Genomic DNA, 23128 nt, shown 5'->3' on the forward strand with positions numbered 1-23128 from the left:
AACAGTATATAGTTCTAGTAGTATAATAACAGTATATAGTTCTAGTAGTATAATAACAGTATATAGTTATAGTAGTACTGTAACAGTATATAGTTATAGTAGTACTGTAACAGTATATAGTTATAGTAGTACTGTAACAGTATATAGTTCTAGTAGTATAATAACAGTATATAGTTATAGTAGTACTGTAACAGTATATAGTTCTAGTAGTATAATAACAGTATATAGTTATAGTAGTATAATAACAGTATATAGTTATAGTAGTACTGTAACAGTATATAGTTATAGTAGTACTGTAACAGTATATAGTTCTAGTAGTATAATAACAGTATATAGTTATAGTAGTATAATAACAGTATATAGTTCTAGTAGTATAATAACAGTATATAGTTATAGTAGTATAATAACAGTATATAGTTATAGTAGTATAATAACAGTATATAGTTCTAGTAGTATAATAACAGTATATAGTTCTAGTAGTATAATAACAGTATATAGTTATAGTAGTACTGTAACAGTATATAGTTATAGTAGTATAATAACAGTATATAGTTCTAGTAGTATAATAACAGTATATAGTTATAGTAGTACTGTAACAGTATATAGTTATAGTAGTACTGTAACAGTATATAGTTCTAGTAGTATAATAACAGTATATAGTTATAGTAGTATAATAACAGTATATAGTTATAGTACTATAATAACAGTATATAGTTCTAGTAGTACTGTAACAGTATATAGTTCTAGTAGTGTAATAACAGTATATAGTTCTAGTAGTATAATAACAGTATATAGTTATAGTAGTATAATAACAGTATATAGTTATAGTAGTATAATAACAGTATATAGTTATAGTAGTATAATAACAGTATATAGTTCTAGTAGTATAATAACAGTATATAGTTATAGTAGTATAATAACAGTATATAGTTATAGTAGTATAATAACAGTATATAGTTATAGTAGTATAATAACAGTATATAGTTATAGTAGTACTGTAACAGTATATAGTTATAGTAGTACTGTAACAGTATATAGTTATAGTAGTACTGTAACAGTATATAGTTCTAGTAGTATAATAACAGTATATAGTTCTAGTAGTATAATAACAGTATATAGTTCTAGTAGTATAATAACAGTATATAGTTATAGTAGTACTGTAACAGTATATAGTTATAGTAGTACTGTAACAGTATATAGTTATAGTAGTACTGTAACAGTATATAGTTCTAGTAGTGTAATAACAGTATATAGTTCTAGTAGTATAATAACAGTATATAGTTATAGTAGTACTGTAACAGTATATAGTTATAGTAGTATAATAGTATATAGTTCTAGTAGTATAATAACAGTATATAGTTCTAGTAGTATAATAACAGTATATAGTTATAGTAGTACTGTAACAGTATATAGTTCTAGTAGTATAATAACAGTATATAGTTATAGTAGTATAATAACAGTATATAGTTATAGTAGTACTGTAACAGTATATAGTTATAGTAGTATAATAACAGTATATAGTTCTAGTAGTATAATAACAGTATATAGTTATAGTAGTATAATAACAGTATATAGTTATAGTAGTTGTCATGTCTGTCCTGTTCGTGTCAGGTTACCGTGAACCACACCCCCACAGAGACATCTCTCACACCCACCAGAGGGGGAGAGACGGAGAGGTATGGAGTCGGGGGGGGTATATGACACCTCACACCCATTGCAAATCTTAATGCAGCAGTCATAAAATCCCTTTGTCCTCTCACTGTGGAGGAATGAAATGTATGATGGGCCGATGGAGAACCTACCTCAGAACAGTAACATGCAATAAATGGACTTTTGGACAATAGGTTTCGTCAGCCAAAACGGTAGTAATGAGGATAGAATATGTAAAGGAAAGTTGTTGTTGTTGTTATGTTATTAAAAGTTAAATGACAACATTATAATGAAAACAGTGTAACTTGAAGAGTTTTCCCACCATGTGCTTGACGTTTGCATATTGTACGTTGTGTGGAAAATGTCCAGATCAAAGAGATTGTTTTCTCTCTCTCGCTCTCTTGAAATCCCTATTTTGCGTAACACGTGTCATATTGTGTTGGTCTGCTAGGGACCTGTTGTCATCGTACTAAGTTCTAATCAATGGCCCAGACTGTGTATATTATCATTTTAGCTTGTTAGTAACTAAATAATCAACTAGATTGGTGCGGTACGGAATGATTTAGTGAGACTCGGGTTTGTGCAGATTTCCAGATGAGATGTTCAGAATGAGAATGTAAGAAGGAAATTCATTAATTACCTGATTAATTTAAATCACATAATTAGAAACAGCTAATCATTCGCTGAACAGCAGTCCAACGTTACAACATAGTACTGTAACAGTATATAGTAGTGTAGCTCTAGATAGAGTAGTGCATTGCTGAGACATTAAATATGTAGAGGATTTAGCCCCTCATCTTTATACAGACTTACTAATGGCACCTTGGGGGGCTTAGAACTCTGGGACACGCAGAGAGAGAGAGAGACACACATACATGGATAGATAAAGAGAGAGATCGAGAATGTGGGATCTTTCTCTCTTTTGTTCCCCGTCCCTCCCTCCTACTCACCACACGCTGGTGTCCACAGACCTCCCTCCCTCCCTCCTACTCACCACACAGTAGTGTCCACAGACCTCCCTCCCTCCCTCCTACTCACCACACGCTGGTGTCCACAGACCTCCCTCCCTCTCTCCTACTCACTACACAGTGGTGTCCACAGACCTCCCTCCCTCCCTCCCTCCTACTCACCACACAGTGGTGTCCACAGACCTCCCTCCCTCACTCCTACTCACAACACGCTGGTGTCCACAGACCTCCCTCCCTCCTACTCACAACACAGTGGTGTCCACAGACCTCCCTCCCTCCTACTCACAACACAGTGGTGTCCACAGACCTCCCTCCCTCCCTCCTACTCACAACACAGTGGTGTCCACAGACCTCCCTCCCTCCTACTCACCACACGCTGGTGTCCACAGACCTCCCTCCCTCCTAATAACAACTCACCACACAGTGGTGTCCACAGACCTCCCTCCCTCCTACTCACCACACAGTGGTGTCCACAGACCTCCCTCCCTCCTACTCACAACACAGTGGTGTCCACAGACCTCCCTCCCTCCTACTCACAACACAGTGGTGTCCACAGACCTCCCTCCCTCCCTCCCTCCTACTCACAACACGCTGGTGTCCACAGACCTCCCTCCCTCCTAATCAAAACTCACCACACAGTGGTGTCCACAGACCTCCCTCCCTCCCTCCTACTCACCACACAGTGGTGTCCACAGACCTCCCTCCCTCCCTCCTACTCACAACACAGTGGTGTCCACAGACCTCCCTCCCTCCCTCCTACTCACCACACAGTGGTGTCCACAGACCTCCCTCCCTCCCTCCTACTCACAACACAGTGGTGTCCACAGACCTCCCTCCCTCCTACTCACAACACAGTGGTGTCCACAGACCTCCCTCCCTCCCTCCCTCCTACTCACAACACGCTGGTGTCCACAGACCTCCCTCCCTCCTAATCAAAACTCACCACACAGTGGTGTCCACAGACCTCCCTCCCTCCCTCCTACTCACCACACAGTGGTGTCCACAGACCTCCCTCCCTCCCTCCTACTCACCACACGCTGGTGTCCACAGAGCTCTCCCTCCCTCCCTCCCTCCTACTCACCACACAGTGGTGTCCACAGACCTCCCTCCCTCCCTCCTACTCACCACACGCTGGTGTCCACAGACCTCCCTCCCTCCCTCCTACTCACCACACACTGGTGTCCACAGAGCTCTCCCTCCCTCCCTCCCTCCTACTCACCACACGCTGGTGTCCACAGAGCTGTCGTTGAGTTGTCTGTAGTCCAGTTGTGAGAAGAGAGGGAAGAGGACCTGAATCCCTCCTATAGAATGGATGGCACTGTGGATGGAGTGGGTAACTATGGCCTTCACATCCTACAGGAGAGAACACACTGTTAGGACACACACCCTGTAAAATGGGTCAATATGACCTTCATAACCTACAGGAGAGAAAACATACCATCAATACACAGATTAAAGTCAGGGACACACACTGTAACTGCCGTTGTTGGTGGAAGGTTTGATTTGCTTGATCGTAGCTAGCTACATAGCTAGCTACATAGCCGTCTTTGTATCAAAGATAATTGTGTAGTCTAGAGCGATTTTCTAGGTTAGCTAGCCAGCTATTGTCGTTCTTTTAACGCAACGTAACGTAAACAACACTACTAGCTAGCCAGCTAGCCCCCGAATAACAGCACTGCAGAAACTATTACACTCATCGGAACGACTTGATTAGTGTAGTGTCAACAACGCACCCACTGCCAGCTAGCCTACTTCAGCAGTACTGTATCATTTTTAATCATTTTAGTCAATAAGATTCTTGCTACGTAGCTTAACTTTCTGAACATTCGAGACGTGTAGTCCACTTGTCATTCCAATCTCCTTTGCATTAGCGTAGCCTCTTCTGTAGCCTGTCAACTATGTGTCTGTTTATCCCTGTTCTCTCCTCTCTGCACAGACCATACAAACGCTCCACACCGCGTGGCCGCGGCCACCCTAATCTGGTGGTCCCAGCGCGCACGACCCACGTGGAGTTCCAGGTCTCCGGTAGCCTCTGGAACTGCCGATCTGCGGTCAACAAGGCAGAGTTCATCTCAGCCTATGCCTCCCTCCAGTCCCTCGACTTCTTGGCACTAACGGAAACATGGATCACCACAGACAACACTGCTACTCCTACTGCTCTCTCTTCGTCCGCCCACGTGTTCTCGCACACCCCGAGAGCTTCTGGTCAGCGGGGTGGTGGCACCGGGATCCTCATCTCTCCCAAGTGGTCATTCTCTCTTTCTCCCTTACCCATCTGTCTATCGCCTCCTTTGAATTCCACGCTGTCACAGTTACCAGCCCTTTCAAGCTTAACATCCTTATCATTTATCGCCCTCCAGGTTCCCTCGGAGAGTTCATCAATGAGCTTGATGCCTTGATAAGCTCCTTTCCTGAGGACGGCTCACCTCTCACAGTTCTGGGCGACTTTAACCTCCCCACGTCTACCTTCGACTCATTCCTCTCTGCCTCCTTCTTTCCACTCCTCTCCTCTTTTTGACCTCACCCTCTCACCTTCCCCCCCTACTCACAAGGCAGGCAATATGCTCGACCTCATCTTTACTAGATGCTGTTCTTCCACTAACCTCATTGCAACTCCCCTCCAAGTCTCCGACCACTACCTTGTATCCTTTTCCCTCTCGCTCTCATCCAACACCTCCCACACTGCCCCTACTCGGATGGTATCGCGCCGTCCCAACCTTCGCTCTCTCTCCCCCGCTACTCTCTCCTCTTCCATCCTATCATCTCTTCCCTCCGCTCAAACCTTCTCCAACCTATCTCCTGATTCTGCCTCCTCAACCCTCCTCTCCACCCTCTCTGCATCCTTTGACTCTCTATGTCCCCTATCCTCCAGGCCGGCTCGGTCCTCCCCTCCCGCTCCGTGGCTCGATGACTCATTGCGAGCTCACAGAACAGGGCTCCGGGCAGCCGAGCGGAAATGGAGGAAAACTCGCCTCCCTGCGGACCTGGCATCCTTTCACTCCCTCCTCTCTACATTTTCCTCCTCTGTCTCTGCTGCTAAAGCCACTTTCTACCACGCTAGATTCCAAGCATCTGCCTCTAACCCTAGGAAGCTCTTTGCCACCTTCTCCTCCCTCCTGAATCCTCCTCCCCCTCCCCCCCCCTCCCCCTCTCTGCAGACGACTTCGTCAACCATTTTGAAAAGAAGGTCGACGACATCCGATCCTCGTTTGCTAAGTCAAACGACACCGCTGGTTCTGCTCACACTGCCCTACCCTGTGCTCTGACCTCTTTCTCCCCTCTCTCTCCAGATGAAATCTCGCGTCTTGTGACGGCCGGCCGCCCAACAACCTGCCCGCTTGACCCTATCCCCTCCCCTCTTCTCCAGACCATTTCCGGAGACCTTCTCCCTTACCTCACCTCGCTCATCAACTCATCCCTGACCGCTGGCTACGTCCCTTCCGTCTTCAAGAGAGCGAGAGTTGCACCCCTTCTGAAAAAACCTACACTCGATCCCTCCGATGTCAACAATTACAGACCAGTATCCCTTCTTTCTTTTCTCTCCAAAACTCTTGAACGTGCCGTCCTTGGCCAGCTCTCCCGCTATCTCTCTCTGAATGACCTTCTTGATCCAAATCAGTCAGGTTTCAAGACTAGTCTTTCAACTGAGACGGCTCTCCTCTGTATCACGGAGGCGCTCCGCACTGCTAAAGCTAACTCTCTCTCCTCTGCTCTCATCCTTCTAGATCTATCGGCTGCCTTCGATACTGTGAACCATCAGATCCTCCTCTCCACCCTCTCCGAATTGGGCATCTCCGGCGCGGCCCACGCTTGGATTGCGTCCTACCTGACAGGTCGCTCCTACCAGGTGGCGTGGCGAGAATCTGTCTCCTCACCACGCGCTCTCACCACTGGTGTCCCCCAGGGCTCTGTTCTAGGCCCTCTCCTATTCTCGCTATACACCAAGTCACTTGGCTCTGTCATAACCTCACATGGTCTCTCCTATCATTGCTATGCAGACGACACACAACTACTCTTCTCCTTTCCCCCTTCTGATGACCAGGTGGCGAATCGCATCTCTGCATGTCTGGCAGACATATCAGTGTGGATGACGGATCACCACCTCAAGCTGAACCTCGGCAAGACGGAGCTGCTCTTCCTCCCGGGGAAGGACTGCCCGTTCCATGATCTCGCCATCACGGTTGACAACTCCATTGTGTCCTCCTCCCAGAGCGCTAAGAACCTTGGTGTGATCCTGGACAACACCCTGTCGTTCTCAACCAACATCAAGGCGGTGACCCGTTCCTGTAGGTTCATGCTCTACAACATCCGCAGAGTACGACCCTGCCTCACACAGGAAGCGGCGCAGGTCCTAATCCAGGCACTTGTCATCTCCCGTCTGGACTACTGCAACTCGCTGTTGGCTGGGCTCCCTGCCTGTGCCATTAAACCCTTCAACTCATCCAGAACGCCGCAGCCCGTCTGGTGTTCAACCTTCCCAAGTTCTCTCACGTCACCCCGCTCCTCCGTTCTCTCCACTGGCTTCCAGTTGAAGCTCGCATCCACTACAAGACCATGGTGCTTGCCTACGGAGCTGTGAGGGGAACGGCACCTCAGTACCTCCAGGCTCTGATCAGGCCCTACACCCAAACAAGGGCACTGCATTCATCCACCTCTGGCCTGCTCGCCTCCCTACCACTGAGGAAGTACAGCTCCCGCTCAGCCCAGTCAAAACTGTTCGCTGCTCTGGCCCCCAATGGTGGAACAAACTCCTCACGACGCCAGGACAGCGGAGTCAATCACCACCTTCCGGAGACACCTGAAACCCCACCTCTTTAAGGAATACCTAGGATAGGATAAGTATTCCCTCTCACCCCCTTTAAGATTTAGATGCACTATTGTAAAGTGACTGTTCCACTGGATGTCATAAGGTGAATGCACCAATTTGTAAGTCGCTCTGGATAAGAGCGTCTGCTAAATGACTTAAATGTAAATGTAAATGTAAATGGAAGAAGAGGAGGACCAACGCGCAGCGTGGTAAGTGTCCATATTGATAATTTATTATCATGAACACAAAACAAAACAACGAGAACGAAACAAAACAGTCCTGAATGGTAAATACAGACAACACAGAATGGACAATAATCAACCCACAACTCAAAGGCTGAAAACAGGCTGCCTAAGTATGGTTCTCAATCAGGGACAACCAGGCTGCCTAAGTATGGTTCTCAATCAGGGACAACCAGGCTGCCTAAGTATGGTTCTCAATCAGGGACAACCAGGCTGCCTAAGTATGGTTCTCAATCAGAGACAACCAGGCTACCTAAGTATGGTTCTCAATCAGGGACAACCAGGCTGCCTAAGTATGGTTCTCAATCAGAGACAACCAGGCTACCTAAGTATGGTTCTCAATCAGGGACAACCAGGCTCCCTAAGTATGGTTCTCAATCAGAGACAACCAGGCTGCCTAAGTATGGTTCTCAATCAGGGACAACCAGGCTCCCTAAGTATGGTTCTCAATCAGAGACAACCAGGCTCCCTAAGTATGGTTTTCAATCAGGGACAACCAGGCTGCCTAAGTATGGTTCTCAATCAGGGACAACCAGGCTGCCTAAGTATGGTTCTCAATCAGGGACAACCAGGCTGCCTAAGTATGGTTCTCAATCAGGGACAACCAGGCTGCCTAAGTATGGTTCTCAATCAGGGACAACCAGGCTACCTAAGTATGGTTCTCAATCAGAGACAACCAGGCTACCTAAGTATGGTTCTCAATCAGGGACAACCAGGCTGCCTAAGTATGGTTCTCAATCAGGGACAACCAGGCTACCTAAGTATGGTTCTCAATCAGGGACAAATGTTGACAGCTGCCTCTGATTGAGAAGCACACCAGGCCAAACACAGAAATACCAAATTATAGAAAAAGGAACATAGACAACCCACCCAACTCACGCCCTGACCATACTAAAACAAAGACAACCCACCCAACTCACGCCCTGACCATACTAAAACAAAGACAACCCACCCAACTCACGCCCTGACCATACTAAAACAAAGACATAACAAAAGACAACCCACCCAACTCCCTGACCATACTAAAACAAAGACAACCCACCCAACTCACGCCCTGACCATACTAAAACAAAGACAACCCACCCAACTCACGCCCTGACCATACTAAAACAAAGACATAATAAAAGACAACCCACCCAACTCACACCCTGACCATACTAAAACAAAGACAACCCACCCAACTCACGCCCTGACCATACTAAAACAAAGACATAATAAAAGACAACCCACCCAACTCACATCCTGACCATACTAAAACAAAGACAACCCACCCAACTCACGCCCTGACCATACTAAAACAAAGACAACCCACCCAACTCACGCCCTGACCATACTAAAACAAAGACAACCCACCCAACTCACGCCCTGACCATACTAAAACAAAGACATAATAAAAGACAACCCACCCAACTCACACCCTGACCATACTAAAACAAAGACAACCCACCCAACTCACGCCCTGACCATACTAAAACAAAGACAACCCACCCAACTCACGCCCTGACCATACTAAAACAAAGACAACCCACCCAACTCACGCCCTGACCATACTAAAACAAAGACAACCCACCCAACTCACACCCTGACCATACTAAAACAAAGACAACCCACCCAACTCACGCCCTGACCATACTAAAACAAAGACAACCCACCCAACTCACGCCCTGACCATACTAAAACAAAGACATAATAAAAGACAACCCACCCAACTCACGCCCTGACCATACTAAAACAAAGACAACCCACCCAACTCACGCCCTGACCATACTAAAACAAAGACAACCCACCCAACTCACGCCCTGACCATACTAAAACAAAGACAACCCACCCAACTCACGCCCTGACCATACTAAAACAAAGACAACCCACCCAACTCACGCCCTGACCATACTAAAACAAAGACAACCCACCCAACTCACGCCCTGACCATACTAAAACAAAGACGTGACACACACACACTCCACCCCCCTTCCTCACCCCCTCCCTCCCTCCCTCCCTCACCCCCCCTCCCTCCCTCACCCCCCTCCCTCCCTCACCCCCTCCCTCCCTCACCCCTCCCTCCCCCTCCCCCCCCCTCCCTCACCCCTCCCTCACTCAGCCACCCCACCCGCCTCCCTCCCCCTCCCTCCCTCCCTCCCTCACCCTCCCTCACCCCCCCCTCCCTCCCTCCCCCTCCCTCCCTCACCCCCTCCCTCACCCCCCCTCACTCAGCCCACCCCACCCCCTCCCTCCCCCTCCCTCCCTCCCTCCCTCACCCCTCCCTCCCTCACTCAGCCACCCCACCCGCCTCCCTCCCCCTCCCCCTCCCTCCCCTCCCCCCCCACTGACCTGCAGCATGAGTGCGTGTGGTGAGTGAACGAAGTTGGATGTGTTCTCTCTGGGCGATGACTCCAGACAGAGCTGTGCGTCGGTGGCCTTGGCGTTGTAGGTGAAAGAGATGGAGCTGGCCAGCTTCCCGTCATACAGGACCTACAGTACATTTCACATTTCAGTCATTTAGTAAACTCTCTTATCCAGAGGGACTTACAGTCAGCGCATTCATCTTAATGGGATACAGCAAGAGTACGGCAATTAAGACATTTTTATACCTCCCCAGAGTCAGACACTACTTCTATGCTAGCATGCCCATAGACTACTAGTCATTGAGCTAACGCTAGTTAGCATTGGTTCAGTTAGCATTGGTTCAGTTAGCATTGGTTCAGTTAGCATTGGTTCAGTTAGCATTGGTTCAGTTAGCATTGGTTCAGTTAGCATTGGTTCAGTTAGCATTGGTCCCTCCCACCGCCAAAATGATATCAACGAGTTCATTTGACTCTGGGGAAGTAGAAAAGATCAGTTTCCCTTCAATTGTAGAGAACCACATAGTCACAGTCGTAGTCTGTCCAACTTTTCCTCAACAACCTGCCTACCTGCTTATGGTGCTCTGCCAAGTGGATATCACTCTCCGACTTAAACTTAAAGGTGCTCTACAGGGGGACAGAGAGGAGGAGGGGGAGATAAGGGGATATAGAGGAGGAGGGGGAGATAAGGGATATAGAGGAGGAGGGGGAGATAAGGGATATAGGAGGAGGGGGAGATAAGGGGAGGAGGGGGAGATAAGAGGATATAGGGAGATAGGGGGAGAGAGAGGAGGAGGGGGAGATAAGGGGATATAGGGGAGATAGGGGGAGAGAGGGGGGGGGGAGATAAGGGGATATAGGGGAGATAGGGGGAGATAAGGGGATATAGAGGAGGAGGGGGAGATAAGGGGAGGAGGGGGAGATAAGGGGATATAGGGGAGGAGGGGGAGATAAGGGGATATAGAGGAGGAGGGGGAGATAAGGGGATATAGAGGAGGAGGGGGGAGATAAGGGGATATAGAGGAGGGGGAGATAAGGGGAGGAGGGGGAGATAAGGGGATATAGGGGAGGAGGGGGAGATAAGGGGATATAGGGGAGGAGGGGGAGATAAGGGGATATAGAGGAGGAGGGGGAGATAAGGGGATATAGAGGAGGAGGGGGAGATAAGGGGATATAGGAGGAGGGGGAGATAAGGGGATATAGGGGAGGAGGGGGAGATAAGGGGATATAGAGGAGGAGGGGGAGATAAGGGGATATAGAGGAGGAGGGGGAGATAAGGGGATATAGGAGGAGGGGGAGATAAGGGGAGGAGGGGGAGATAAGGGGATATAGGGGAGGAGGGGGAGATAAGGGATATAGAGGAGGAGGGGGAGATAAGGGGATATAGAGGAGGAGGGGGAGATAAGGGGATATAGGAGGAGGGGGAGATAAGGGGAGGAGGGGGAGATAAGGGGATATAGGGGAGGAGGGGGAGATAAGGGGATATAGGGGAGGGGGAGATAAGGGGATATAGAGGAGGAGGGGGAGATAAGGGGATATAGAGGAGGAGGGGGAGATAAGGGGATATAGGAGGAGGGGGAGATAAGGGGATATAGGGGAGGAGGGGGAGATAAGGGGATATAGAGGAGGAGGGGGAGATAAGGGGATATAGAGGAGGAGGGGGAGATAAGGGGATATAGGAGGAGGGGGAGATAAGGGGAGGAGGGGGAGATAAGGGGATATAGAGGAGGAGGGGGGAGATAAGGGGATATAGAGGAGGAGGGGGAGATAAGGGGATATAGGAGGAGGGGGAGATAAGGGGAGGAGGGGGAGATAAGAGGATATAGGGGAGATAGGGAGAGAGAGGAGGAGGGGAGATAAGGGGATATAGGGGAGATAGGGGAGAGAGAGGGGAGGGGGAGATAAGGGGATATAGGGGAGATAGGGGAGAGAGAGGAGGAGGGGGAGATAAGGGGATATAGGGGAGATAGGGGGAGAGAGAGGAGGAGGGGGAGATAAGGGATATAGGGGAGATAGGGGGAGAGAGAGGAGGAGGGGGAGATAAGGGGAGAGAGGGAGGAGGGGAGATAAGGGGATATAGGGGACGAGGGGGAGATAAGGGGATATAGGGGAGAGGGGGAGATAGAGGAGAAGGGGGAGATAAGGGGATATAGGGGAGAGAGGGAGATAGAGGAGGAGGGGGAGATAAGGGGATATAGGGGGAGGAGGGGGAGATAAGGCGAGATAGAGGAGGAGGGGAAGATAAGGGGAGATAGAGGGGGATATAAGGGGAGATAGAGGAGGGGGAGTTACGGGGGAAATATGGGAGGAGGGGGAGATAAGGGGGAGATAGAGGAGGAGGAGGAGATAAGGCGGAGATAGAGGGGGAGATAGAGGAGGAGGGGGAGATAAGGGGATATAGAGGAGGAGGGGGCGATAAGGCGGAGATAGAGGGGGAGATAAGGGGGAGATAGAGGGGGAAGATAAGGGGAGATAGATGGGGAGATAAGGGGATATAGAGGAGGAGGGGGAAAGGTAGGAAATACAATATATTAATTCATGAAAGAAAAGAAGGCATAGATAGAGAGGAATGACATAGAATGGATTGTGTTTGTGTTAGTGAAATGAACACAGCGTTCATCTCTCGACCCCAAGTTACCTACAAAAGCCAACCTAGTTAACTAGTAAGGTTAAACTAGTTACCTACAAAGGTCAACCTAGTTAACTAGTAAGGTCAACGGAGTTACCTACTAAGGTCTACCTAGTTACCTACAAAGGTCAACCTAGTTACCTACAAAGGTCAACCTGGTTACCTACTAAGGTCAATCAAGTTACCTACTAAGGTCAATCAAGTTACCTACTAAGGTCAGCATAGTTGCATACTAAGGTCAACCTAGTTACCTACTAAAACTACTCAAACTAGTTTTATGTTAAAGGTTAACCTAGTTACCTATTAAGGTCCACCTAGTTACCTATTAAGGTCAATCTAGTTCTGTTAATGTTAACATTGCTATCTACAAAGGTCAACAAATCAAAGCAAGTCAAATCAAATGTATTTGTCAAATACACATGGTTAGCAGATGTTAATGCGGGTGTAGCGAAATGCTTGTGCTTCTAGTTCCGACAATGCAGTGATAACCAACAAGTAATCTAGCTAACAATTCCAAAACTACTACCTTATACACAGTGTAAAGGGATAAAGAATATGTACATAAAGATATATGAATGAGTGATGGTACAGAGCAGCATAGGCAAGATGCAGTAGATGGTATCGAGTACAGTATATACATATGAGATGAGTAATGTAGGGTATGTAAACAAAGTGGCATAGTTAAAGTGGCTAGTGATACATGTGTTACATAAGGATGCAGTAGATGATGTAGAGTACAGTATATACGTATACATATGAGATGAATAATGTAGGGTAAGTAAACATTATATAAGGTAGCATTGTTTAAAGTGGCTAGTGATATATTTTACATCAATTTCCATCAATTCCCATTATTAAAGTGGCTGGAGTTGAGTCAGTGTGTTGGCAGCAGCCACTCAATGTTAGTGGTGGCTGTTTAACAGTCTGATGGCCTTGAGATAGAAGCTGTTTTTCAGTCTCTCGGTCCCCAGCTTTGATGCACCTGTACTGACCTCGCCTTCTGGATGATAGCGGGGTGAACAGGCAGTGGTTCGGGTGGTTGTTGTCCTTGATGATCTTTATGGCCTTCTTGTGACATTGGGTGGTGTAGGTGTCCTGGAGGGCAGGTAGTTTGCCCCCGGTGATGCGTTGTGCAGACCTCACTACACTCTGGAGAGCCTTACGGTTGTGGGCAGAGCAGTTGCCGTACCAGGCGTTGATACAGCCCGCCAGGATGCTCTCGGTTGTGCATCTGTAGAAGTTTGTGAGTGCTTTTGGTGACAAGCCAAATTTCTTCAGCCTCCTGAGGTTGAAAAGGCGCTGCTACGCCTTCTTCACGATGCTGTCTGTGTGGGTGGACCATTTCAGTTTGTCTGTGTACACCGAGGAACTTAAAACATACAACCCTCTCCACTACTGTCCCGTCGATGTGGATAGGGGGGGGTGTTCCCTCTGCTGTTTCCTGAAGTCCACAATCATCTCCTCAGTTTTGTTGACGTTGAGTGTGAGGTTATTTTCCTGACACCACACTCCGAGGGCCCTCACCTCCTCCCTGTAGGCCGTCTCGTCGTTGTTGGTAATCAAGCCTACCACTGTAGTGTCGTCTGCAAACTTGATGATTGAGTTGGAGGCGTGCATGGCCACGCAGTCATGGGTGAACAGGGAGTACATGAGAGGGCTCAGAACGCACCCTTGTGGGGCCCCAGTGTTGAGGATCAGCGGGGTGGAGATGTTGTTACCTTCCCTCACCACCTGGGGGGCGGCCCGTCAGAAAGTCCAGGATACAGTTGCACAGGGCGGGGTCGAGACCCAGGTTCTCGAGCTTGATGACGAGTTGGAGGGTACTATGGTGTTAAATGCTGAGCTGTAGTCGATGAACAGCATTCTCACATAGGTATTCCGATTGTCCAGATGGGTTAGGGCTGTGTGCAGTGTGGTTGAGATTACATCGTCTGTGGACCTATTTGGGAAATAAGCAAATTGGAGTGGGTCTAGGGTGTCAGGTATGGTGGAGGTGATATGGTCCTTGACTAGTCTCTCAAAGCACTTCATGATGACGGAAGTGAGTGCTACGGGGCGGTAGTCGTTTAGCTCAGTTACCTTAGCTTTCTTGGGAACAGGAACAATGGTGGCCCTCTTGAAGCATGTGGGAACAGCAGACTGGGATAAGGTTTGATTGAATATGTCCGTAAACACACCAGCCAGCTGGTCTGCACATGCTCTGAGGACGCGGCTGGGGATGCCGTCTGGGCCTGCAGCCTTGCGAGGGTTAGCACGTTTAAATGTTTTACTCACGTCGGCTGCAGTGAAGGAGAATCTGCATGTTTTCGTTGCAGGCCGTGTCAGTGGCACTGTATTGTCCTCAAAGCGGGCAAAAAAGTTATTTAGTCTGCCTGGGAGCAAGACATCCTGGTCCGTGACTGGGCTGGTTTTCTTCTTGTAGTCCGTAATTGACTGTAGACCCTGCCACATGCCTCTTGTGTCTGAGCCGTTGAATTGCGACTCTACTTTGTCTTTATACTGACGCTTAGCTTGTTTGATTGCCTTGCGGAGGGAATAGTTACACTGTTTGTATTCGGTCATGTTTCCGGTCACCTTGCCCTGATTAAAAGGTTCGGGCTTTCAGTTTCACGCGAATGCTGCCATCAATCCACAGTTTCTGGTTTGGGAAAATGTTTTAATCGTTGCTATGGGAACGACATCTTCAACGCACGTTCGAATGAACTCGCACACCGAATCAGCGTATTCGTCAATATTGTTATCACTGATGTACTTGCCCATGAACTCGCTCACCGAATCAGCTTATTCATCAATGTTGTCGTTTGACCCAATGCAGAACACCAGTCCACGTGATCGAAGCAATCTTGAAGCGTGGAATCAGATTGGTCGGACCAGCGTTGGACAGACCTCAGCGCGGGAGCTTCTTGTTTAAGTTTCTGTCTGTAGGCAGGGATCAACAAGTCGTGGTCAGCTTTTCCGAAAGGAGGGCAGGGCAGGGCCTTATATGCGTCGCGGAAGTTAGAATAGCAATGATCCAAGGTTTTTCCTGCCCTGGTTGCGCAATCGATATGCTGATAAAATTTAGGGAGTCTTGTTTTCAGATTTGCCTTGTTAAAATCCCCAGCTACAATTTAGCCTCCGGATAAATGGATTCCAGTTTGCAAAGAGTCAAATAAATTTCGTTCAGAGCCATTGATGTGTCTGCTTGGGGGGGGGAATATATACGGCTGTGATTATAATCGAAGAGAATTCCCTTGGTAGATAATGCGGTCGACATTTGATTGTGAGGAAATCTAAATCAGGTGAACAGAAGGACTTGAGTTCCTGTATGTTATGATCACGTCACGTTAACCATGAAGCATACGCCCCCGCCCCTCTTCTTACCAGAAAGATGTTTGTTTCTGTCGGCGCGATGCGTGGAGAAACCAGCTGGCTGCACCGATTCCGATAGCGTCTCGCCAGTGAGCCATGTTTCCGTGAAGCAAAGAACGTTACAGTCTCTGATGTCCCTCTGGAATGCTACCCTTGCTCGGATTTCATCAACCTTGTTGTCAAGAGACTGGACATTGGCGAGGAGAATGCTAGGGAGTGGTGCACGATGTGCCCGTCTCCGGAGTCTGACCAGAAGACCGCCTCGTTTCCCACTTTTACGGATTCGTTTCCTTGGGTCGCCGGCTGCGATCCATTCCGTTGTCCTGTTTGTAAGGCAGAACACAGGATCCGCTTCGCGAAAGTCATATTCTTGGTCGTACTGATGGTGAGTTGACGCTGATCTTATATTCAGTAGTTCTTTTCGACTGTATGTAATGAAACCTAAGATGACCTGGGGTACTAATGTAAGAAATAACACGTAAAAAAAACAAAAAACTACATAGTTTCCTAGGAACGCGAAGCGAGGCGGCCATCTCTGTCGGCGCCGGAAGTCAACTTACTAGCTTGTAGTTTTTCATGTTGTCTGCCTGTATTTTTGTTGTTGTAATGACTTGGTCAGGGTGCTCTTGAAAAAGAGATTTTAATCTCAATGAGCCATTCCTGGTTAAATAAATACAAATAAATAGATGGGTGTTTGTTAAATTGTGATTTTAATGAATGGCGCCAATTTGGAGCGTCAGTTTCCTTTACCTGTGAGGAGAGGTTTTTAGAGGAGCAGCCGGAAAGGGCTCCGTGAGCAACGAGAACCATTTCAAACTACTCAACTCTGCCCACATACTCTGGTGTGTGTGTGTAGCATGGTTTAGCCCTACCTTGTAGCCCGGACCCAGTTGATGTATGGCGAAGATCTGAGCGGGATTGAGAGCCTCACTGAACACGTAGATGGCCCCCAGCTGACCACAGAACACCCTGTTAGCATCTGCCGTCTCCGACGAACCTAGGAAACACTTATCATAACTCTGTAGAGAGAGAGAGGTGGGGAGAGAGAGAGAGAGAGAGAGAGAGGTGGGGAGAGAGAGAGAGAGAGAGAGAGAGAGAGAGAGAGAGAGAGAGAGAGAGAGAGAGAGAGAGAGAGAGTGAGAGAGGGGAGGGAGGGAGGGAGGGAGAGAGAAAGGAGGGAGGTCATTAGTATTGGTCATTAGTAATTCCTAATATGCATTCAACAGTAATTCATAATAACAGTCTTGATCTCACAGAGGGAGAAGTACAGATATGATCAAAACCTTTCTGTCGTCCAGACACACACACACACACACACACACACACACACACACACACACACACACACACACACACACACACACACACACACACACACACACACACACACACACACACACACACACACACACACACACAGGTGTATCATGCTTCTCCCAGGCATCACTAATCAACTCGCTGAGGAAGATCAAACGATCCTTCATCACACGAGCCACAGACACCCAACAGAATAAATCACTGATCACAGAGACACCTGGTAACCTGAGGTTGCAGCAAACAGGTCCACAGGATGTAGAGATGTACAACAATGTCCTGTTAATGTCCTGTTAATGTCCTGTCATACACCCCCAGATGCTACGTCACAGACTCAGGATACGCCACAATAATTCATTTCATGTTAGTAAGACTCTCTTACCCAGAGTGACTTGCAGGTGCAAAAAGGCTTGTGCCTTGCTCAAAGGGCCCATCGACAGATTCTTCACGTAGTCGGCTCTGGGATTCAAACCAGCAACCGTTTATTTTTTATTTTTATACCACTAACCAAACGCTCTTAATCACCAGGCTAACCTCCCTTTCTCCTGAAGTGTACACTACTACACACAGCTCTAAAAGCATTGGATTGAAGGAGGGCTGACAGGGAGTTTGATTGGGACACGTGATCGAGGATTTATCAGATATCTCCAAAACACAGGAACAAGGGACACGTTGTTTTCACGGTAACGGGGAGATGGAAAGGGGGGGGTTTCTTACGTCGTTGGTGTTGACGTGCCAGGCCATGTCACCGTAAGAGACCAGCTGACCGTTGACATAGCAACGGATCTCACTGTTCCTCCAGCGGTTGTAGATGTGGACGATGCTGATCATGTACCACTGAAACACAGAGAGGGGGGTTAGAGAGGGTTAGAGAGGGTTCGGGAGGGTTAGAGAGGGTTAGAGGGGGTTAGAGAGGGTTAGAGGGGGTTAGAGAGCGATAGAGAGGGTTAGAGAGAATTAGAAGGGGGTTAGAGAGAATTAGAAGGGGGTTAGAGAGGGTTAGAGGGGGTTAGAGAGCGATAGAGGGGGCTAGAGAGGGTTAGAGAGGGTTCGGGAGGGTTAGAGAGGGCTAGAGAGGGTTAGAGAGGGTTAGAGGGGGTTAGAGAGCGATAGAGGGTGCTAGAGAGCGTTAGAGAGGGTTCGGGAGGGTTAGAGAGGGCTAGAGAGGGTTAGAGAGGGTTAGAGAGGGTTCTGGAGGGTTAGAGAGGGCTAGAGAGGGCTAGAGAGGGCTAGAGAGGGCTAGAGAGGGTTAGAGGGGGTTAGAGAGGGTTAGAGAGGGTTAGAGGGGTTAGAGGGGGTTAGAGAGGGTTAGAGGGGGTTAGAGGGGGTTAGAGAGGGTTAGAGGGGGTTAGAGAGGGTTCTGGAGGGTTATAGAGAGGGCTAGAGGGGGCTAGAGAGGGTTAGAGGGGGCTAGAGAGGGTTAGAGGGGGCTAGAGAGGGTTAGAGGGGGTTAGAGAGGGTTAGAGAGGGTTAGAGGGGGCTAGAGAGGGTTAGAGAGGGTTGAAGAGGGTTAGAGAGGGTTGGAGAGGGTTAGAGAGTGTTAGAAGAGGGTTAGGATTTTAAGGTTACAGGGCTGATATGTTAGGTTACAGGGCTGATATTTAAAGTTACAGGGCTGATATTTAAAGTTACAGGGCTGAGGATACAGGTTACAGGGCTGATATGTCAGGTTACAGGGCTGATATTTAAAGTTACAGGGCTGAGGATACAGGTTACAGGGCTGATATGTCAGGTTACAGGGCTGATATTTAAAGTTACAGGGCTGATATTTAAGGTTACAGGGCTGAGGATACAGGTTACAGGGCTGATATTTCAGGTTACAGGGCTGAGGATACAGGTTACAGGGCTGAGGATACAGGTTACAGGGCTGATGATACAGGTTACAGGGCTGAGGATACAGGTTACAGGGCTGAGGATACAGGGCTGAGGATACAGGTTACAGGGCTGAGGATACAGGTTACAGGGCTGAGGATACAGGTTACAGGGCTGAGGATACAGGTTACAGGGCTGAGGATACAGGTTACAGGGCTGAGGATACAGGGCTGAGGATACAGGTTACAGGGTTGATATTTCAGGTGTCAGGGCACAGATTTAGGAGTTTAACTTCTTGGTGACAGGGGGGCAGTATTGAGTAGCTTGGAAGAATAAGGTGCCCAGAGTGAACTGCCTCCTACTCTGTCCCAGATGCTAATATATGCATATTATTAGTAGTAGATTTGGATAGAACCACTCTTAAGTTTCTAAAACGGTTGGAATGATGTCTGTGAGTATAACAGAACTCATATGGCAGGCGAAAAACCTGAGAAAAAATCCAACCAGGAAGTGGGAAAACTGAGGTTTGTAGTTTTTCAACTCCTTGCCATTCCAATATACAGTGTCTATGGGGTCATATTGCACTTCCCAAGGCTTCCACTAGATGTCAACAGTCTTTAGAACATTGTTTCAGGCTTCTACTGTGAGGTGGGGGCGAATGAGAGGGGATTGAGCCAGGTGTCTGACAGAGTGTCACAGGCTCTAAGGCACGGTCACGAGAGAGTTATAGCTCTCGTTCCATTGCTTTTCTAAAGACAGAGGAATTCTCCGGTTGGAACACTATTGAACATTTATGATAAAAACATCCTAAAGAATGATTCTATACAAGTTTCTACGAGGAGGTTCTACAGGGGGTTAGAGAGGGTTAGAGAGGGGAGGGAGGACAGGGGAGGGAGAGGGGAAGAGGAGAGGGAGGAGAGGAGAGGGGGAGAGGAGAGGGAGGATAGGTGGAAGAGGAGAGGGAGGGAGGATATGGGGAAGAGGAGAGGGAGGAAAGGGAGGGTGGAAGAGGAGAGGGGGAAGAGGAGAGAGGAGAGGGAGGATAGGTGGAAGAGGAGAGGGGGAAGAGGAGAGAGGAGAGGGAGAGGAGATGGGAGGAGAGGAGAGGAGACGAGAGGAGAGGAGAGGAGAGGAGAGGAGAGGAGAGGAGAGGAGAGGAGAGGAGAGGAGAGGAGAGGAGAGGATAGGAGAGGGAGGATGGGTGGAAGAGGAGAGGGGGAAGAGGAGAGAGGAGAGGGAGAGGAGAGGGGGAAGAGGAGAGAGGAGAGGAGAGGGAGGATAGGTGGAAGAGGAGAGGGGGAAGAGGAGAGGGAGAGGGAGAAGAGGAGAGAGGAGAGGGAGAAGAGGAGAGAGGAGAGGGAGAAGAGGAGAGAGGAGAGGAGAGGAGAGGAGATGAGAGGAGAGGAGAGAGGAGAGAGGAGAGGAAAGGGAGGATAGGTGGAAGAGGAGAGAGGAGAGAGGAGAGGGAGGATAGGTGGAAGAGGAGAGGAGAGGAGAGGAGGAGAGGAGAGGAGAGGAGGAAGAGGAGAGGGAGGATAGGGGGAAGAGGAGAGAGGAGAGGGAGGATAGGGGGAAGAGGGAGGGAGAGGAGAGGAGGAAGAGGAGAGGAGAGGGGGAAGAGGAGAGAGGAGAGAGGAGAGGGAGGAATAGGGTTCCATAGGGCTCTGGTCTAAAGTAGTGCACTATATAGGGAATAGGGTTCCATAGGGCTCTGGTCTAAAGTAGTGCACTATATAGGGAATAGGGTTCCATAGGTCTCTGGTCTAAAGTAGTGCACTATATAGGGAATAGGGTTCCATAGGGCTCTGGTCTAAAGTAGTGCACTATATAGGGAATAGGGTTCCATAGGGCTCTGGTCTAAAGTAGTGCACTATATAGGGAATAGGGTTCCATAGGTCTCTGGTCTAAAGTAGTGTACTATATAGGGAATAGGGTTCCATAGGGCTCTGGTCTAAAGTAGTGCACTATAGGGAATAGGGTTCCATAGGGCTCTGGTCTAAAGTAGTGCACTATATAGGGAATAGGGTTCCATAGGGCTCTGGTCTAAAGTAGTGCACTATATAGGGAATAGGGTTCCATAGGTCTCTGGTCTAAAGTAGTGTACTATATAGGGAATAGGGTTCCATAGGGCTCTGGTCTAAAGTAGTGCACTATATAGGGAATAGGGTTCCATAGGGCTCTGGTCTAAAGTAGTGCACTATATAGGGAATAGGGTTCCATAGGTCTCTGGTCTAAAGTAGTGCACTATATAGGGAATAGGGTTCCATAGGGCTCTGGTCTAAAGTAGTGCACTATATAGGGAATAGGGTTCCATAGGGCTCTGGTCTAAAGTAGTGTACTATATAGGGAATAGGGTTCCATAGGGCTCTGGTCTAAAGTAGTGCACTATATAGGGAATAGGGTTCCATAGGTCTCTGGTCTAAAGTAGTGTACTATATAGGGAATAGGGTTCCATAGGGCTCTGGTCTAAAGTAGTGCACTATATAGGGAATAGGGTTCCATAGGGCTCTGGTCTAAAGTAGTGCACTATATAGGGAATAGGGTTCCATAGGTCTCTGGTCTAACGTAGTGCACTATATAGGGAATAGGGTTCCATAGGGCTCTGGTCTAAAGTAGTGCACTATATAGGAATAGGGTTCCATAGGGCTCTGGTCTAAAGTAGTGCACTATATAGGGAATAGGGTTCCATAGGGCTCTGGTCTAAAGTAGTGTACTATATAGGGAATAGGGTTCCATAGGGCTCTGGTCTAAAGTAGTGCACTATATAGGGAATAGGGTTCCATAGGGCTCTGGTCTAAAGTAGTGCACTATATAGGGAATAGGGTTCCATAGGGCTCTGGTCTAAAGTAGTGCACTATATAGGAATAGGGTTCCATAGGTCTCTGGTCTAAAGTAGTGTACTATATAGGGAATAGGGTTCCATAGGGCTCTGGTCTAAAGTAGTGCACTATATAGGGAATAGGGTTCCATAGGGCTCTGGTCTAAAGTAGTGCACTATATAGGGAATAGGGTTCCATAGGTCTCTGGTCTAAAGTAGTGCACTATATAGGGAATAGGGTTCCATAGGGCTCTGGTCTAAAGTAGTGCACTATATAGGGAATAGGGTTCCATAGGGCTCTGGTCTAAAGTAGTGCACTATATAGGGAATAGGGTTCCATAGGTCTCTGGTCTAAAGTAGTGTACTATATAGGGAATAGGGTTCCATAGGGCTCTGGTCTAAAGTAGTGCACTATATAGGGAATAGGGTTCCATAGGGCTCTGGTCTAAAGTAGTGCACTATATAGGGAATAGGGTTCCATAGGGCTCTGGTCTAAAGTAGTGCACTATATAGGGAATAGGGTTCCATAGGTCTCTGGTCTAAAGTAGTGTACTATATAGGGAATAGGGTTCCATAGGGCTCTGGTCTAAAGTAGTGCACTATATAGGGAATAGGGTTCCATAGGGCTCTGGTCTAAAGTAGTGCACTATATAGGGAATAGGGTTCCATAGGTCTCTGGTCTAAAGTAGTGCACTATATAGGGAATAGGGTTCCATAGGGCTCTGGTCTAAAGTAGTGCACTATATAGGGAATAGGGTTCCATAGGGCTCTGGTCTAAAGTAGTGCACTATATAGGGAATAGGGTTCCATAGGTCTCTGGTCTAAAGTAGTGTACTATATAGGGAATAGGGTTCCATAGGGCTCTGGTCTAAAGTAGTGCACTATATAGGGAATAGGGTTCCATAGGTCTCTGGTCTAAAGTAGTGTACTATATAGGGAATATGGTTCCATAGGGCTCTGGTCTAAAGTAGTGCACTATATAGGGAATAGGGTTCCATAGGGCTCTGGTCTAAAGTAGTGCACTATATAGGGAATAGGGTGCCAATTGGGACATTCGATGTGTGCAGTGCCTACCTTGCGGGGTTGAAAGTCGTACTTCACACAGTGTTGGAAGCCTTTCCCCTTGGACTTCAGGGATGTGACGATCAGACAGTTACCCACAAAGTGAGCTGAGTAGCCAATACCTTTACTGGTTCGA

At 47.9% G+C, this 23128-nt stretch overlaps 1 protein-coding gene across 1 annotated transcript in view; it reads right to left on the reverse strand.

Moving 5' to 3' along the window:
- Positions 1 to 23121, reverse strand: part of LOC124025772 (neurobeachin-like) — a gene marked incomplete at both ends in the record, with an annotated part of 75819 nt that extends 52698 nt beyond the window's left edge. Inside the window, 6 exons of the mRNA XM_046339108.1 lie at positions 3838 to 3971; positions 9996 to 10136; positions 10577 to 10633; positions 16859 to 17005; positions 18018 to 18137; positions 23005 to 23121. Of these exons, the coding sequence (XP_046195064.1) occupies positions 3838 to 3971; positions 9996 to 10136; positions 10577 to 10633; positions 16859 to 17005; positions 18018 to 18137; positions 23005 to 23121 (716 nt within the window). The remainder of the gene's footprint in view (positions 1 to 3837; positions 3972 to 9995; positions 10137 to 10576; positions 10634 to 16858; positions 17006 to 18017; positions 18138 to 23004) is intronic.
- Positions 23122 to 23128: the final 7 nt, after the last annotated feature.

The sequence above is a fragment of the Oncorhynchus gorbuscha genome, unplaced genomic scaffold (genome assembly GCF_021184085.1).
Source record: "Oncorhynchus gorbuscha isolate QuinsamMale2020 ecotype Even-year unplaced genomic scaffold, OgorEven_v1.0 Un_scaffold_2442, whole genome shotgun sequence".
Classification (NCBI taxonomy): Eukaryota; Metazoa; Chordata; class Actinopteri; order Salmoniformes; family Salmonidae; genus Oncorhynchus; species Oncorhynchus gorbuscha.